A 19,292-nucleotide genomic window follows, 5' to 3' on the forward strand; every position below is an offset into this window, starting at 1 on the left:
TCTTCGGTCCGTTCTTCAGGCTGGCTGCATAAAGAGATGAAGGGCAGTAGTCGTACTAACCTGAGAATAAAGAAACGCTGGTTCCTGCTCACCCATAATTCACTGGACTACTATAAGAGTTCAGAGAGAAATGCGCTCAAGCTGGGCTCTCTGCTGCTAAACAGCCTGTGTTCTGTACTGCCACCTGATGAGAGAGTGTACAAAGAGACTGGTTAGTACAAGCACACACACACACACACACACACACACACACACACACACACACACACACACACACACACACACACACACTATAGACACATACACAAGTACTTATACAATAACTATAGTAATAATACTGACAGTAAGAATAATAATAATAGCAATTTCCATAACATCTTGTTAAACTCATTTGTAATCCAAATACAAATAAAGTGTGTGTGTGTGTGTGTGTGTGTGTGTGTGTGTGTGTGTGTTTGTGTGTGTGTGTGTGTGTGTGTGTGTGTGTGTGTGTGTGTGTGTATATGACTGTGTGTGCACGTGTAGGTTATTGGGGACTGACAGTGTTTGGCCGTAAGCACTCATATAGGCTCTACAGTAAGCTGCAAAGTGAGGTCTGTCGCTGGGCCAATGCTGTGCAGAATGTCATCGACAGCAAACCACCACTGGACACACACACACAGCAACTCATCCAGGACATTAAGGTAACATACAAGAGCTAAAAAAACCTCACACCTGCGGATAAAAAATACACGTATGTTCTCCAGTTGTAGAGGAGGACAATATGAAAGTTGGAACATTATTCAGGGTTACATCTATGAGGAGGAACATGTAGAATATCTTATATTTCAACAAGAACAAGGAGATGTTTATGAATGTATTAATTTCCAGAACTATAATTATAGAGACATAATACGATAATGCAAATTTTACGACCGCCCTCCGTCTATTATATCTTCATATTTATATATAACATATTGTATCTTTATTTACGTAGAAACAATCTCAATGTTAATTAAAAGCACAAAAAACTAATTAATAAAGAGAACTTTTTTTTACATGTATTTACATATTCATGAGGGGGAAAAAATATACAGAAAGTGTTGAATATATAGAATATAGAATATATAGAATATTGTACATCCAACATCTGGAAAAAGAAAAGGAGAAAGGAAAGGAAAGAGACGTGGTGGTTGAATGAGAACGTGCAGGAAAGCATAGGGAGAAAGAGGTTGGAGAAACAGGATTGGGATAGACAGAGTGATGAGAAAAAGTAGGCAGGAGTACAAGGAGATGTGGCAGCAGGTGAACAGGGATGTGGCAAAAGCCAAGCAAAAGGCATATGAGGAGCTGTATGAGAAGTTGGACATTAAGGAAGGAGAAAAGCATTTATACCGATTGGCCAGGCAGAGGGAACAAGCTGGGAATGAAGTGCTGCAAGTTAGCGCAATAAAGGATGGAGATGGAAATGTGTTGACTAGTGAGGAGAGTGTGTTGAGAAGGTGGAGGGAGTATTTTGAGCTGCTGATGAACGAGGAAATTGAGATCGAAGGTTGGATGGTGTGGAGTTGGTGAAGCAGGGAGTGGATAGGATTAGTAAGGAGGAAGTGAGAGCAGCAATTAAGAGGATGAAGAGTGGAAATTCGGTAGGACCAGATGACATACCAGTAGAAGCGTGAAGAGAAGAGATGTGCAGACCTGCAGTAACTATAAAGTTGATCAGTCACAGTATGAAGTTATGGGAAAGAGTAGTGGAAGCCAGGCTGAGAGAAGAGGTGAACATCTGTGAGCACCAGTATGGTTTCATGCTGAGGAAGAGCACCACAGACGCATTATTTGCTTTGAGAAAGTTGATAGAGAAGTATAAAGAAGGTCAAAAGGAGTTTCATTGTGTGTTTGTGCATTTAGAGAAAGCGTTTGACAGGTGTGTCAGAGAAGTATGTGAGGGTGGTGCAGAACATGTATGAGGACAGAGTGACAGCAGTGAAGTTTGCAGTTGGAACAACAGACTGGTTCAAGGTGGAGGTTGGACTGCATCAAGGATCGGCTCTGAGCCCTTTCCTGTCTGCAGTGGTGATGGACAGGTTGACAGATGAGGTCAGACAGGAGTCTCCATGAGCTATGATGTTTGTGAATGATATTGTGATTTGTGGTGAGAGTAGCGAGCAGGTTGAGGAGAGCCTGGAGAGGTGGAGGTATGTGCTGGAGAGAAGGGGAATGAAAGTTAGTAGGAGTAAGACAGAGTACATGTGTGTGAATTAGAGGGAGGGCAGTGGAGTGGTGCGGTTGCAGGAGAAGGTGGATGAGTTCAGGTACCTGTGGCCAACAGTGCAAAGTAATGGAGAGTGTGTAAGAAAAGTGAAGAAAAGAGTGCAGGCAGGGTGGAGTGGGTGGAGAAGAGTGGCAGGAGTGATTTGTGATAGAAGGGTATCTGCTTATTTATAGGACTGTGGTGAGACCTGCGATGTTGTATGGTTTAGAGACAGTGGCATTGAGTAAAAGACAGGAGGTGCAGCTGGAGGTAGCAGAGCTGAAGATGTTGAGATTTTTGTTGGGAGTGATGAGGATGGACAGGATTAGAAATTAGTTTATTAGAGGGAAAGCACGTGCAGTAAACGTAAATAAGGAACGAATGTATAGGCACTAAACATATACATTCTTTCATAAAACTTTATAACCTTTTTATCTCTGTAAAGCTGCTTTGAGAAAATGTTCATTGTTAAAGCAGTATACAAATGAAAAGGAATTGAATTGAACTGAATACTGTCTACCGTAGCTTTGAATGTTAAAAAACAGTGTCTCACATGTGATACAACTCAGTGTATTTCAGACTTCATAGTAGCTGTTTCATGTGGGTCTTTTATTACTTAACTGAAATCGAGAAATAAAAAATATTCGGTGCGATTTTCAGGAGAATTGTCTGAACTCCGAAGTGGTGAATCAGATTTACAAGAGGAACCCGATACTACGCTACACACACCATCCTCTACACACACCATTACTTCCTCTGCCTTATGGAGATCTCCACCACAGCTGTGAGTATCTCATTTAGTCTCAAACCTTTCCCGGTCTCTGTAAGAATCCATCTACCAGGCTTAATCTTTTCCCTTTTTTCTGTTTACTAGCTGAAAGAGAGCGGAGCTACAGCACGTTGCAGGCTGAAGCGCTGAAACTCTTTTGTACCGTTCAGCAGCTCGAGGCTGTGTCCGATCCCATCTTAATCATTCAAAGCCTTCTGCAAACAGGTCATGACCTCCGACCCTTGCGAGATGAACTCTATTGTCAACTCATTAAACAGACAACCCGGCCCCCTGAGCCAGGTGGCTCCGCCCACATCAGTGGCTGGAGAGTCATAGCCTGCATGTGCTGCACATTCAGCCCTGTTTCCAGGAGCATCTTGAAATACCTTAAGTTTCACATCAAGAGGTCAGTGTGTGTGTGTGTCTGTGTGTTTCTGTGCGTTTGTGTTTCTGTGTATGTATCCCAGATCATGGAAAGTGAAACCTAAATCTGTTACAGAGGTGGTTGGATTTATTCCTGCACGTTAAACCTATTTATTGAAAGTTTCTTTCTTTTCACATTTTTATTTACGCCATTATTATTATTATAATATTCTGTATATTCACTTATATGGAAAAAAAACATTAGTGCTATTTGAAATCAAACATTGAGCACCCCTATATAACCAAAATGGTACGATCCCCGTTTCATAGCACCTCGACTGTAGAATTGTTAGTCCAATCAGACTTCTTAGAGTATCAAAGTATCGATTTTCTGACTATTTTGGGGTAACACCTGGTGTGTATACATGTGTATGTGTGCATCTCCTGTCATGAATCTTGTTGTTTAATCACTGACTGTAATCTTTAGGACACGCGAGTCATTCCCAGGCACAGAGGTGGAGCAATACGCTGCTTTTTCCCAGGAGGCACTAAGGCATGTGCGTGGACGGGAATGTGTGCCATCACACGAGGAACTCAAAGCGATTCTCAGCAGGCAGGAAATGACATCAACTGTATACTGCCATGGAGGTGGATCCTGCAAAATTGCCATCAACTCACACACCACAGCGGGAGAGGTAGTCATTACATACCTGTACTATTTACAGCTTAGTGTTTCACAGTGTTCTTGGGTTCAATTGTAGCTTTCTGTATGTGTGTGTGTTTTTCTAGGTGGTTGATAAGTTGTTAAAGGGACTGGGAATGGAGGATAGCAGGAATATGTTTGCTCTATTTGAACACAATGGCAACACGGACAAAGCCATTGAGAGCCGCACTATAGTGGCCGACGTCCTTGCCAAGTTTGAGCAGTGAGATTTTCTTGCTTTGTTTTACTTTAAAAAAGATTTGCTTCAGGCTCCCGATTGAATTTTTTTACTAACGGTTAGTTTTTTAATCCGTTTGAGTCACGCAACAGTCGTTTGTTTTATTCTCTCACAGACTGGCAGGAGGAGAAGACAATCAGGGTGGAGGATGGAGGTTTTATTTCAAGCTGTACTGCTTTACAGACACCGAGAGCATTGCTATGGACAGCGTGGAGTTCGCGTTCATGTTTGAACAGGTCTGATTTATTTTTACTAAACATGCTACTGACATAGATTGTAATTATATGAATTATTTCTATGCGCTTTAATGTCCCACTACATAATCGTCTTCATGTTTTTTTCTTTCTGTTTTCAGGCTCATGAGGCAGTGATTAGTGGGCAGTATCCTGCCCCTGAGGAAACTCTACAGTTCCTGGCTGCCCTTCGGCTGCAGCATCTGTTTGGGGACTACACTACCCAGAACGCACTGCCAGAACTGGAGCAGGTGTTCCCTGTGGCACGTTTGCGTGCCCGTATTCAGCGCTTCACCTCAAGCAGCAGTGGCACAGAGAAGAAGCGAGGCAGTTTCCTGGAGGGCACGCTTAGGCGGAGCTTTAGGGGGTCTCTCAGCAGAAAACAGGGAGAGAACTCTGCTGCAATAGAGGCGTGGTTTCAGGACGAGAAGGCGGAATTAAAGTGCTGTTTGGTGGAGAAATGGAGGAAGCTTCAGGGAATGAGTCGAGATAATGCCATGATCAAATACATGAATCTGGTCAGAGAGTGGCAGGGATACGGCTCCACACTGTTCAACGTCGAGGTGAGTAAAGACGCTTACACACTAAACTCATCAGCAAACTTATTTTTACTTTTGTAGAGAAATCCTGTGTCAATTCTATTTGACAGACGCGGTTATTCAGGGTGAATTACAATTATCTCATTTACATAACTGAGCAATTGAAGTGGCTTGCATACGGATCCAGGAATGGCAGCTTGGTGGTGCTAGGATTCAAACTCATGACCTTCTGATCAGATGTTTAGATGTTTAATATCTTTACCACTGAGCTTTCTCTTCCCCTTTCAATCTTCTATCATTAACTTTTTGGCTTCAATTCTGCTGCAATTGAAATACAGTGGTGCTTTGGTACTTCAGTCTGTTCATGTCTTTCACCTGCTCATCTGTACACTCTGCTCAAACACCTCAGGTTCTAACACTTCACTTTGCATGCTTATCCTCGACAACTCATACAAATCGATAACTAGCTGAGCTGATTGTTTGCTGTGACTCAAACTGAAAACTGTAGCTGCTTCAAACTGTGGAAAATGTAGTCGTGTTGTTGTCTCTACTACGTCTATGCAGAACCGTTATTTGACACTATGACTAAATATGACTAAAAAACTGTAAAAGAAAAGAAGCGCTTGCGAGTTTTAAGTAGTGAACTTCAAAACCTGTTGATTAAAAATGACATTGAAGTCATGGGTGTGCGATTTTGTTGGAAAATTGTTGGACAATCAATAATATCAATACCAACTCTCAGAAATAAATAAAAACAGCTCATGTCTTATATATTACCTTTCTGTCTCTCTCACTCTCTCTCTCTGTCTCTCTGTCAGTGTGTGGACGGTGTGTATCCTGCAGAGCTGTGGTTGGGAGTGAGTCGTAAAGGAGTGTGTGTGTATAAGCAGGGAGAAGCTTGGCCACTGGAGTTTTTCTCCTATGAGGCCATTCTGTCCTTTGGTGCTCCGCAGTCCAACATTTACAAGATCAATGTGGAGGGGCGAGATCTATTCTTCCAAACTAGCCAGGTATGAAACATCTCACATATATCAGACTAGCTAGCTAGCATGTTGTCATAGTGAATGCTTTAAGCTAGATGCCACAGTACAATACACATTTGACAGATATTCATAACGCTAAATATTTGGTCTAATTTAAATATAGATTTCCTGTTCAGCATATGTACACGTATAGTTACGTGTACAAATATAAAGCGCATCTGAAGTTAGAAATTTGGCAGTAAATATGCTAACTTCTGTTTTCCCGCTGCTGAATTTTGGAACCTGATGTTTTTTTCTTTATATTATTTTGGAGAGTGAGTAAAGAGGTTTGTGAGGTAATAACTGTTACAACAAGGGTGATAACAGGAACAATCCCATTTCCGAGACAGTCCACAACATTAAATACAACTACAAATGGGGAAAAAAAATTATGACACTTTGTCCAATCCAAAAAGTAAATGTCTAATTGCTGGAAAATTGCGGTTAAGGGGAATAAAAACACTCACTGTTGTGTGTTGTGTTATTGTAAAGAAATGAATAAGTTTCAGGAAAATAGCATCATGCAAAGAATTTGCGTTTGATATATTACCTATTATTACACCGCTGTTTGATTTCTCAAATCTGATTGGCTGGGAGATGTTCTGTCAGAGAATTTAAATGACAGATTTTTGTAATTAATGCACTAAAACTTTATTATTTCTATCTAAACAGTGTACACTGGCACTTGTAGGGGGAACACTGCAAATATTCTAGGGCTGAAAATAATTGGATAAAGCGTCATGTTTACAGCATGCTGTAAAATGATGGTGTATTTATATCATGAATATGTGTGTGTGCATTGATTTGTAAGAAGATAGAAAGCTATGAAAGAACGAATACCTGTCTAATGGTTTTTTTTGTGCATGTTTGTGTTTAGGTGATGGACATTGCTAAACTGATGAAAGCCTACATCAGCATGATCGTACAGAAACGTTTTAGCGCCTGTCCGTCCATCAGCAGCCACGGCACACTGTGCAGCAAATGGTGAAGCCTGACCGCCTAAGACCTTCCAGCTCTAAATCACGAACACATTCGCAACGCACCGGTACATGGAGCGATGTGAACAGCGGCAAAGCTTGTAGCTTGTTATTCTTATTCAGACATGCGCAGCTTGAAGCCAAACCACTCAGCGGCCTTATTCAGCACTAAGAGGACGTGCGGGAAAGCAGTGCTGCGTAAATCAATACAAATGGCATTCACCTAAAAGTGCCCTATAACCACTCTGCAAGAAAACGTCCTGAGCCACGCTGTAATATGAACCCCATCAGTGTAATCAGTGCCTTTTCAATTGCAGAAGACGCTCTGTAGCAAATATTACCAAAAGTGTTTTTTCCCCAACAGCGTTTCACTGGAGCTCTGCAGGCAGAATCTCCAGCCAAAGAGACTGTGTCTTTTTTTTTTGTTTCGCAAATGCATATACACACACACACACACACACAAACACACACACACACACACTTTCCCTTTATTTACAGTCACACTCATGCAAATACATACCTACCCTCAGTGCCGCTCTTAAAAGTGTAAGACTTTAATGTGCAATGTTTACTTATACTAAAAAAGTTGTATATTTTTAAATCTTTTTTGTTACAATATGCTCATGTCCTGAAGCTGCCTCTATATTGTTTTATTTTTATTTTTATTTTTTTTCAAAAGTACTTTTGGAATCTTAAGAAACACCAGCAATATGCAGTTGGTTTGACATTTCTATGTAATGACGGCAATAGTAAAAAAATGAATAAAAAACAAAACATCTGTGATGAGAGGCACACCCTTTACAAAAAAACAAAACACACAAAAATGCCACTCAGACCTTCCTGTATTACACTCTGCTCTCAGGGGCTCTCACTAGAACTGTTACAATTATCAAGTCCAAACAACATTTCACATAAATCCATATTTTATTCACAAAAGAAAATACACATACACCGATCAGGTGTAACATTATGACCAGTGTTGTGCTAGTTACTTAAAAATAGTAACTAGTTACAGTTACTCGTTATTTCATTCAAAAAGTGAAAAAAAAATTGTATACACTATTTTATTGAAGTCAGAGCAGCCCAAACTGAATATATCACAAGGATTTCTGAAATAAATAACAAAACAAGCTGAATAATATATTCACAATCAAAAACTAAAGTGGCTTCTGCTGTTGTGTTGAATGTTTCTTTCACAGCTGAAGTATGAAAACTATCAACAATGTAGAACAGAACACCGGGTTAGCTTTTAGCTTCTAGCTTCTAGCATGGAGTTTCTGGAGGAGCTTCAACAGATTGGAGTTGCTGTTTATCGCAGTAGATACGACCTTCGAACCAGAAAGACACAGCTTACATTTGACTTAAAAATTTTTGTCTTTATACTAAACTAAAGTGAAATAATGAGCATATTTCCACTTTGAGAAACTCGTCTTGCTCTCGCCTCGACTCGACAGACCTGAATAAACGGAGACGTGCCTTCGTCTTCGTGTATACAGAGGGTAATCCACCAATCCTACAACAGGTTAGACTGTAGTCTACACTTCAGCCGAAATTCATTCATTTAAAAAGTAACGGGTAACGCACCATACGGTAACGGTAACGAAGTTACTTTATTTTTAAAAGTAACGCGTTACAGTATTAGTTACTGTCAAAGGTAACGCGTTACCGGTAACGCGTTACGCGTTTACTGCCCAACACTGATTATGACCACTTACCTAATATTGTGTTGATCCCCCTTTTGCTGCCAGAACAGTTCTGACCCATCAAGCATCAACAGCATTAACTTCTTTAGCATTTTGAGCTACAGGAGCTCGTCTGTTGGATCCGACCACACGGCCAGCCTTCGTTTCCCCTGTGTAAAGCCTCGAGCACCCGTGACACCGTCTCTCCGGTTTACCACTGTTCCTTCCTTGGAGCACTTTTAATAGATACTGACCACTGCAGACCAGGAACATCCCACAAGAGCTGCAGTTTTGGAGATGCTCTGACCCAGTCGTCTAGACATCACAATTTGGCCCTCAAACTCAAATCCTTACGCTCGCGCATTTTTTCTGTTTCTACCAAATAAACTTTGAAGACAAAATGTTAATATTGCATAATATATCCCACAGGTGCCATGATGCAGAGATAATCAAACTTTGTTATAATAAAATCATTATAACATAAAGTAATAATGTCAATGTTATGCCTGGTCAGTGTATAAGATAATGAAATTTAAATTTACAATTTAAAGGAAATAATAAGTTAATTTTCAATCTGAATGCCGCAAATGGTCTCCAAAAAGTTGGAAAACTGTTAACTTAAAATTGTTGTGGAATATTCTTGGCTGGACAGTTATTGTTTTCTCGGGCAAGGTCATGTGCAGCTTTGGGATCTGCTTACATGGGTCCTGTTTTTTGCTGGCAGTTCTGTGAAGGCCAGTGAGGTTTGTGTAACCTCAGTTCTTGTTTCTTACATTGGCCTATAACTGGGGGTCCCTGGGGGACCCTTGCACCATCCTAGTGGTAATGCAAGCAGAGTTTTACAATGCTTAGCTGTAATTGCAGCTGGTAAGTATGCTTGAGCTCTCTTCTGACTGACTTGAACTTTTCTCTAGTGTGGTTGAGCTGCTGGATCAGACTTTTTATTTCCTGAATTCTCCATGTTGCCTGTAAAAGGCTTTATTTTTTTGCTTTGTTTGCTCAACTTTGCTTCCCCACTTCCTTTCTGTCTCGCTGGCAGAGTTTCTCAAAGTTTTTAGGTTTCTTATTTGCTTTATACTCCATAGAGTTGATTCTGGGTTTTCTTCTCTAGCTTACTAATGCGTCTCTGAGCACATCTTCTGCTATTCAAGTGGGGTAATGTGCTTGCTGCTTACATCCAGCTGCTCTATAATGTGGGTTGGGGTCTTTGATTTTGGCTGGTGGGTGGGAGTTTTCTTTGAATTACAGTTATTATTGTTAATAATTATAAAGCACAAGCCTTGGGGGTGAGTGTCACACCTCTCAGCAATGCCTTGAAAGCATCACCTTGGCAAACGAGGTAAATGGTCTGAGGCACAATGACCTGGTGTGAGAGAGACTGACACGGTTCTTTACATCAACAGTAGGCAAGTTGTTGCAGTAAGTGTGTGTATCAAGTGGTAGTGCAGTGAGGACTCGAGGTCTTAATGATTTGAGGTCTCTACTTCAATAAACAAGACGAAACTTGTAACTAACTGAAACTTAGCAAAGCAGACAAACTAAAAGAAGTAAGCAGAATGGGGAAAAGGCAGTTTTTTAAACAAGGTAATGAGACACTTATTATTATAAACATCGGTATGGATAATCAATGCAGTATTAATAGTTCCAAATAAATTCTGAGGGATTGTCAGTAGTGATGGGAAGATCGGATCGTATTAGTGACTTGGTTCTTTCTAAATTCCTAAATCAAAATGAACGAGGAAGAGGAAGACTGTTGTGGTGGTTGTTATAGACACAACAAGGTGTCTCCGAATTAAACTAATAATTATTATTATTATATGACAATATAAATCACAATGTTTACAGCTGGGCTTTTTACAACCGATAAATAAACAAAAACTGAAGTAGTAATGCTACTATTAATAATACTAATAATACTAATAATACTAATAATAATAATAATAATAATAATAATACAAAACAAATAAAATAATAATAAAAATGAAAAGAGGAAGAAAAAACGCCGTTCGCTATCCTCCTCCAGCCCGATAGGGGGCGGTAGGGCACAAATCACTATGCCCAACTTACATAAAAACTTAAAGAAGAAGAAGAAAGAGGAGTATAAAATTGAGTGGCAATGCTCCTTGTGGTTTGATCTGATGTTGATCTCCCTGCAAGCGAAGCGGTTTATTTAAGCAGAGTTTATTAACGCTGCTGACAGTAAAAAACGGAAATCAGGAATGTGAGTTGTTTATGCAGATGTTTTCTAGGCGGCGGGGATCCCAGTCTGCTCTCGGGTTAGACTTTAAAATGGAAACTTTTGCGCCATTTTTTACGTTTCTTTTTCCTCATTTCTTATGTTTTACAGACTCTCTGAAAATCGCGATTACGTGCGGAAGAAGTGAAGCTGATTTACCGGTACACACTCCCCAGCCCTGAAGTGCGATCTTCCAGAAACACTGAATGAACGAGAAACCAGTGAGTGCGGGTGTTCGGGGGGAGGGATGTGCGCATGCGCGGGTTTTCGAGGGTGCGCGCGCGAGGGGGAGTACTGACTGAGCAGTGATGTAAATATACTGTGATTGATGTGTAAGTGAATAATAATTACTTACACTCTAATGATAGTTTCTACACTTGAACTGAGCTCAGACAGTGCTTTCTTTGGTTGTACATCTGAGAGCTGTGTGTGTGTGTGTGTGTGTGTGTGTGTGTGTGTGTGTGTGTGTGTGTGTGTGTGTGTGTGTGTGTGTGTGTGTGTGAGAGAGAGAGAGAGAGAGGTGAAAGGGTGTGTGCGCGGCCGGGTGTTTTTGTGAGTGTGGGTGTGTGCGAGGGGAAGGAGGGTGTGAGTGCGGGTGTTTTGTAGGGGTGTGTGAGGGGGAGTACTGACTGAGCAGTGATGTAAATATACTGTGACTGATGTGTAAGTCAATAATAATTGCTTACACTCTAATGATAGTTTCTACACTTGAGCTGAGCTCAGACGGTGCTTTGGTTGTACATTTAAATTTGGTGCAACCAATTTGTCACCATTTTCCCATGTTTGTGCTCTTTTTTTTTTTTCCCCCACCCAGGATTGACCAGCTGTGCACGTATTCCACGTCGTCATTGTTTCTCCGCCAAGGATTCAAGGAGTGCTATGATCCTGTATTGTATAATTTATATGCTGAATAAAAGTTTTTAAAATATTAATGGCCGTTGCTCATTTTAATATATAGAACATTAGTTCTGATTAAGATACTTACATGGTGCATCTATCAGCAGGTGCTTGAGTGTGCAGCACACTGCATTAAGTGATGAGAGAATGAGCTTTTCATGGTGCTGTCGAAGTAATGGGTCACTGTATATACTGTTTCGTATCCTATAAAGCTGCCATCAGGCGACTGAGTTTACAGAAATGTACACAGATGCATTAAGTTAGAATGGATCATGCAATATCTAGCAGTCGCTTTATTTCTGAGCTTGGTCGTGCATTTCACACTTGGGCCTTCAGTGGTGTCCTACCTGAGCCGATGTCTGAGAATGAATGCTATTATTCAAGCAACAAACACAATTCAACAAGGCTCCTTTCAATGCAGCCACAGCTGCACTCCACTTATACACATCTGTAGCAAAAGCATTAATATTAACCTTATAAAAATGATCCATTATGCTTTTCCTGGGGATTTTTAATTAATCATAACGGTCTATGTAGTTTCTGAGATCTCTGCAGTATCAGTACCTTCCTCAAAAACTTGTATACAACCTGACACTTGTCTGCTGCCCCCTATTGGACTTATCAATGCCCTGCAGTCAATAGCTTTAGGTCTCTTTTCCAATATGGCTGACTTCATGCACTGACTTGCTAATTTATGTTACTGATTTTTTTAATATGAATATGTACCTTTTTTTCTTTTAAGCAGCTAATTAATTTATATTTATTAGAGTGGTATAGTAAAAACCTGTTGAAAATATGTAACAAATCCAATACAGCAGGTATATAGTTTAATTTAGCTTAGTCATCACTACTGTATTTCATGATACAATCTGCATCATACCTGCCACAATGCAAAATGCATTTTTTTATTTTATTTATTTGACTAATTAAAAATTGTCATTTTCGAATAAATTAACTGGTTCCATTTTAGTGGAAATGAAATATTTATATTAGATTTTTGTACAGCCAATCTAAGGTACCTGGATAATATTTGGCATCTATTTTCAGTAAAAACAATCAAATGATTATTAGAATCTACATGTTGTATTTACCAATACAGAAAATAATTTGAGAATACACAAACATTCGTTTTTATTTTTATATGTATTTTCAGATTTAAATAAAATACTTAGGCATGTCATTAGCATGCTTGTGGATGGCACTTCAAGTGACTCCGTTATGGGAAGATGAGGATGATGATGAAGAGGAGTGGACATTCCAACCACAATAAACAGTCTTTGTTTTTGTTATAGAATAAACGTTGTTGTGGTCAGTAAATTGCCTTAAATGTCCAAAGTATCGAGTATGATGCAAAAAATTATTTTATAGGTTTAAAGACCCAGTAAACTCTTCAATTATTTCATGTCAGGCTTTCCAGGTTTAAGGCAAATTGTGTGGGGTTTTTTGGAAATTGTGCAGGAAAGAAATAATATATGGTTTTAATGAAAAAGATTTAAAAGCTTTGGTTTGGCTGACCTTTTCTCATGATGTCCAGATTTCCATCAAATCAATTTCTTTCAGCTTCAAGCCACATATTTAATCTAACAAAAGCCTGCATTGTTGATTTCTGCTGTCTTTTCAGCAATATGTGCTGTGACCGCTGTGATTTATCATCCCTACACTGGCTACCTGTTAAGTTTCAAATCGACTACAAACTACTGCTACTTACTTACAAAGCCCTAAATGGTTTAGCTTCCATGTATCTATCCAGTCTTCTAACACGCTACAATCCATCACGCTCCTTGAGATCTCAAAACTTCGGACTTCTAGTAGTTCCTACAATAGCAAAGTCCACTAAAGGTGGTAGAGCATTCTCACATTTAGCTCCTAAACTTTGGAATTGTCTCCAGTACATCTGATCACATGCACATAATCAACTTGTGCTTGTTAATAAAATGAACAGCAGGTACGCTTATTCCTCTTCACTACTTCTCTTACTCCACCCATCCCGAGGCATCCAGAGGTTGCTCCAGCTCCAGTCACGTCCCACCTCATGAAGATTGTGGACCTTTAAAGAAGTAGATGTAGAAGTAGTAGAAGTAGAAACATCCGGAAAACCATCTAGAGACGTACCAGTGCCATTTGGATTTCACTTCATGTGGAGTTTTGACATTAGACCTCTTTGAGTGTTTAAAGGCTCTGGCATGGAGAAGCTGGTGTTTCTCAGTACCCCCTGGTTCCATAATCTCAAATGAGTGTATAAGACTGTAGAAAGAACATTACTCAATCTTACATTCAAGTGCTCATGTTAGTTCTCACTCTCCACTGTTCTGTATTGTTTAAATAATATAATCACACTCTTGATGTCACCCAAATGAGGATGGGTTCCACTTTTGAGTCTGGTTCCACTCAAGGTTTCTTCCTCATAGCATCTAAGGGAGTTTTTCCTTGCCACAGTCGCAATGGCTGCTCATCAGGGATAAATACACATCATTCACCTTCACTGTTTACCTACTATGACTGGTAAAGGGTGAGAGGTAGCTTATATGATAGAAAGGAGAAAGGTAGATATGTGGTGTTTAGGAGACTTCTGTAAGTGGAAAGGGGGTAAGGCCAGGAACATTGGAGGTGGAGGTTTAAACTGTTCTTTCATGGTGTGGATGGAAAGAGAAATGATGTTGGGGTGATTCTGAAGGAAGAGTACAGAAAAAGTGTAGTGGAGGTGAAGAGCGTTTCTGATAGGGTGATAAACGTGACGCTGGTAGTTGAAGGGGTGATGATAAATGTCATCAGTGCCTATGCTTCACAAGTGGGTTGTGAGACGGATGTGAGAGTTAGATCAAGTAGGTAGTCTTCTAAAAACACTTATTTTAAGAAGAAGGAGGAGGATAGGGTGACATACAAAAGTGAAGGAAGGTGCACACAGGTGGACTATGTTCTATGTAGGAGATGCAATCTGAAGGAGATTGGCGACTGTACGGTGTTGGCAAAGAAGTTGGACACTAAGAAAGGAGAAAAGAATTTGTACCAATTGGCCAGCAGAGGGAACGAGCTGGGAAGGATGTACTGCAAGTTAGAGCAATAAAGGAAGAAGATGGAAATGTGTTGGCTAGTAAGGAGAGTGTGTTGAGAAGATGAAGGGAGTATTTTGAGCAGCTGATAAACGAGGAAAATGAGAGAGAGAGAAGGTTGAATGTTGTGGAGATGGTGAAGCAGGAAGTGGATAGGATTAGTAAGGAGGAAGTGAGAGCAGCTCTTAAGAGGATGAAGAGTGGAAAGTCGGTTGGACCAGATGAGATACTGGTAGAAGCATGGAGCTTTTTACTAGAGATGGCAGTGAAGTTTTTAACCATTTACATTTACATTTGCGCCATTTAGCAGACGCCCTTATCCAGAGCGACTTACAAAAGTGCTTTGAGTCTCTAGTAATAAATAAATCTACACTGAAGAGGTAGGTCTTCAATCGTTGCTTAAGGATAGCCAGGACTCCGCTGTACGGACATCTAAGGGAAGTTCGTTCCACCACCTTGGTGCCAGAACAGAGAAGGGCCTTGAAGTATACTTACCTCTCATTCTGAGAGACGGTGGTACCAGTCGAGCAGTGCTGGAGGATCTCAGACAGCGTGGTGCAGTGCGAGATGTGATGAGGTTGGTGCTTGTCCATTTTTAGCCTTGTAGGCAAGCATCAGTGTTTTGAATCTGATACGTGCAGCTACTGGAAGCCAGTAAAGGGAGCGCAGCAGTGTGGTGGTATTGGGCAGATTGAACACAAGTCGTGCAGTTGCATTTTGGATCATTTGCAGTGGACGAATAGCGTTCAGGGGAAGACCTGCCAGCAGAGAGTTGCAGTAGTCGAGTCTTGAAATGACAAGAGACTGAACAAGCACCTGGGCAGCCTGTGTGGACAGAAATCGTCAAATCCTTCGGATGTTGTAGAGAAGAAATCGACAGGAACGAGCCACATTAGGGACTTGTGGGAGGAAGGACAGTTCATTGTCCATAGTTACCCCAAGGTTACGAGCAGTGGCTGAAGGGGAGAGTCATGAAGTGTTAACCAGGTTGTTCAACAGGATTTTGGAAGATGAGAGGATGCCTGAGGAATGGAGAAGGAGTATGCTGGTACCAATCTTTAAGAATAAGGAAGATGTGCAGACCTGCAGTAACTACAGGGAAATAAAGTTGATTAGTCACACCATTAAGATATGGGAAAGAGTAGTGGAAGCCAGGCTGATAGAAGAGGTGACCATCTGTGAGGAACATTATTGTTTCATACAGAGAAAGAGCACCACAGATGCATTATTTGTTTTGAGAATGTTAATGGAGAAGTATAGAGAAGGTCCAAAGGAGTTGCTTTGTGTGTTTGTGCATTTAGGTAAGCTTACAACAGGGTGCAGAGAGAGGAGTTGTGGTATTGTATGAGGAAGTCAGGTGTGTCAGATAAGTATATGAGGGTGGTGCCGGACATGTATGAGGACAGTGTGACAGCAGTGAAGTGTGCAGTAGGAATGACATACTGGTTCAAGGTGGAGGTTGGACTGCATCAAGGATCGGCTCTGAGCCCTTTCCTGTTTGCAGTGGTGATGGACAGGTTGATGGACGAGGTCAGGCAGGAGTCTCCATGGACTATTATGTTTGCGGATTATATTATGATTTGTGGTGAGATTAGGGAGCAGGATGAGAAGAGCCTGGAGAGGTGGAGGTACGTGCCTTCAATGAAAGTCAGTAGGAGTAAGACAGAGTACATGTGTGTGAATGATAGGGAGGGCAGTGGAGTAGTGCAGTTGCAGGGAGATGAGGTGGAGAAGGTGGAGGAGTTCAGGTGACTGGGTCAACAGTACAAATTAATAAGGAGTGTGTTAGAGAAGTGAAGAAAAGAGTGCAGGCAGGGTGGAGTGGGTGAAGAAGAGTGACAGGAGTAATTTGTGATAGAAGGGTATCTGCAAGAGTAAAAGGAAAAGTTTATAGGAATGTGGTGAGACCTGTGATGTTGAATGGTTTAGAGACAGTGGCATTGAGTAAAAGACAGGAGGTGGAGCTGGAGGTAGCAGAGCTGAAGATGTTGAGGTTCTCGTTAAGAGTGATGAGGATGGACAGAATTAGAAATTAGGGTATTAGAGGGACAGCACATGTAGGACGTTTTTGAGACACAGTGAGGGAGGTGAGATTAAGATGGTTTGGACATGTGCAGAGGAGGGACATTGGGTATATTTCGGTAGGAGAATGCTGAGGATGGAGGAAAACAGGAAGGCCACGAAGGAGATTTATGGATGTGGTTAGGGAAGACATGCAGGTTTGGTTAGGTTGAATGAGGCAGATGTAGAGGACAGGGGGGTATGGAGATGGATGATCCTCTGTGGCGACCCCTAATGGGAGAAGCCGAAAGAAGAAGAATCTAACAATTCAAATTCTAGCAAGGCTTCAAATTTCCAACAAAGTCTAATAACAAAAAGCAGGGACTTGCACTAGTGTGGAATGGATAAGTTGCTCTTTATCATGATGTTCCATTATGGCAAACCTTCATCGAAAAAACTCACAGGATACTATACAATCTATAAAATAATTTTGTAATACCCTTTGAGGCTTGCAAAGGTGTTTGAAAGAGTGTGAAAACAAAAAAAAATTACAGAAAGCAGAAATAACATAACAATGATGTATTATTACTAGGAAATCATAAAAACAAGGGAGAGAAGACATAAAGGGTTTAATAAATGTGTTGCAGTAACGTGGTTATACAGCATGGAGGCCTGGGGCACTTATTTAAATATGAACAGTGAGATTGTCTGACAGGTAGTTTCAGAGAGCAGCTACAGTTCTGGAGAAGGCTTGGTTGCCATGGCAGTTGCCATGGTTAGAGGAAAGACAAGCAGGATTTTCATGGGATTTTCCAGACTCCTGTTCATCCTGGTAAAAGGTCAGACTTACCACTCTTTTCCTACACAGCTTACTTCTGGTCTTCGTCTAGGTCTCTTCCTTTACATATTGTGTAATCTCTCTCAGTGAGGTCATACACGGTTCATCATGTTCCTGCTATACTGCTGAAACTTAACTCATTCTTTGCTTTCCTCCCTCAGCTACATGCCTTAGCTTGCGTCCTCACATGTCTTTCATGAAGAATGACAGCTCATCTCCTGAATGGAAATTGCATCAACATTGACAAACTGTGTTTCCTTGGAGACGCTCCACTCTTGCCATCTTCATCTGGAAGTCTATGACAACTCGTACAGATAAATATTGTTCCCATGTTTTCTCCCGTCATAAAGGGTTCTTTCTTACAGCAATAGAAAAAGGAACTGGCCTACTATACCTATAGACTTTTGCTCAAGCACTTGTGGGTTAATTTAATCCCTTGTCATTTTAAGATTGATTTTTAGATGAGACTACTGTTCCTCGCTTCAGGCAGGTCTGCCTCTGAGGGACATTCAACCTATGCAACTGATCCAGAATGCAGCTGCTCAGCTTATTTTCAACCTTATGTTTTTGAACTCTTTTTAAAGTTCTTTCTCCAGCACACCGTTGTTATGCTCCTTCTACCAGCGTCCTGTGGCTACCTGCATCAGATATAAAATACACAAGTTTAACTACAAAGCCAAAAACAGACCAGCACCCACTTATCTCGCAGCTCTTATACTGCTCACCCTGTACTGAACCATGCTCACTCACTAATCTTCAAATGGGGCCTGATTGGGCCTACTATCTCACAGGGTACAAGCAAGCCATGTGTCAAGACTCTTCTCAGTTCTGCCACACAGGTGTCTGAATAGCTAAGTCTTCAAAGAAGTACTTAAATTAACACTCTAATCATGGTATAATGAAGTATTTATTGTAACTCTCTGATAAATGCCATTAATACAAATTAATGTTTGTCAGGTCTTTTTCTCGATCCAGAATCCAGAATGCATCTGCACCAATGGATTATAATTTCCTCAGAATTTCCTGCACCTTCATTACAACTAGCTTCCTGTGTCTGCCTGTAATCTTAAACCCCATTGCATGCCAACAAAGTCACAAACACACCAGCTTCCATCTAACTGAAGGCACTTAACAAACCCTGCTTTGTGCTTCGATCCCTTTGAGTTGCACGCATGGCTCTCTGTCCCTCAAGAGCCAAAGGAAGACATGCATCAAGACTGTTCTCTGTGTGGGGAGCCAAGGGGTGGAATGAACCTCCCTGATTGTCACAACAGCTGAGTCTTTTAAGAAAGACTGAAGACAAACAGTACAACTTTACTTTTTAAAGGGGTCTATAGCGATTTTCAGAGGAGGAACCGGGACTGAGAAGACAGCTGTGTCCCGAATATGGAGTTTTACTAAATCAAATAAAGTGAAGGATTAATTAAGTTGTCCCTGAATCTGTTACACTACATATGATCACCGGAAAAAGAAAGTACACCCTCCTCTATTATACCACAACAGTTTGCAACATG

At 40.8% G+C, this 19,292-nt stretch overlaps 1 protein-coding gene and 1 long non-coding RNA gene across 2 annotated transcripts in view; both read left to right on the forward strand.

Moving 5' to 3' along the window:
• The window catches only part of myo10 (myosin X), an 84,228-nt gene extending 76,371 nt beyond the window's left edge, over positions 1-7,857 (forward strand). The window contains exons 32-41 of the mRNA XM_083525447.1: positions 20-211; positions 526-683; positions 2,891-3,014; positions 3,105-3,405; positions 3,850-4,057; positions 4,152-4,288; positions 4,419-4,539; positions 4,659-5,099; positions 5,894-6,085; positions 6,975-7,857. Of these exons, the coding sequence (XP_083381573.1) occupies positions 20-211; positions 526-683; positions 2,891-3,014; positions 3,105-3,405; positions 3,850-4,057; positions 4,152-4,288; positions 4,419-4,539; positions 4,659-5,099; positions 5,894-6,085; positions 6,975-7,085 (1,985 nt within the window). The 3' untranslated portion in view covers positions 7,086-7,857. The remainder of the gene's footprint in view (positions 1-19; positions 212-525; positions 684-2,890; positions 3,015-3,104; positions 3,406-3,849; positions 4,058-4,151; positions 4,289-4,418; positions 4,540-4,658; positions 5,100-5,893; positions 6,086-6,974) is intronic.
• Positions 7,858-10,843: 2,986 nt separating this feature from the next.
• On the forward strand, positions 10,844-11,924 carry LOC310717893. Its single transcript, XR_014530997.1, has 3 exons — positions 10,844-11,032; positions 11,104-11,213; positions 11,807-11,924. It is a non-coding gene; the product is annotated as an uncharacterized lncRNA (long non-coding RNA).
• Positions 11,925-19,292: the final 7,368 nt, after the last annotated feature.

This window comes from Silurus aristotelis (genome assembly GCF_946808225.1).
Source record: "Silurus aristotelis genome assembly, chromosome: 22".
NCBI lineage: Eukaryota > Metazoa > Chordata > Actinopteri > Siluriformes > Siluridae > Silurus > Silurus aristotelis.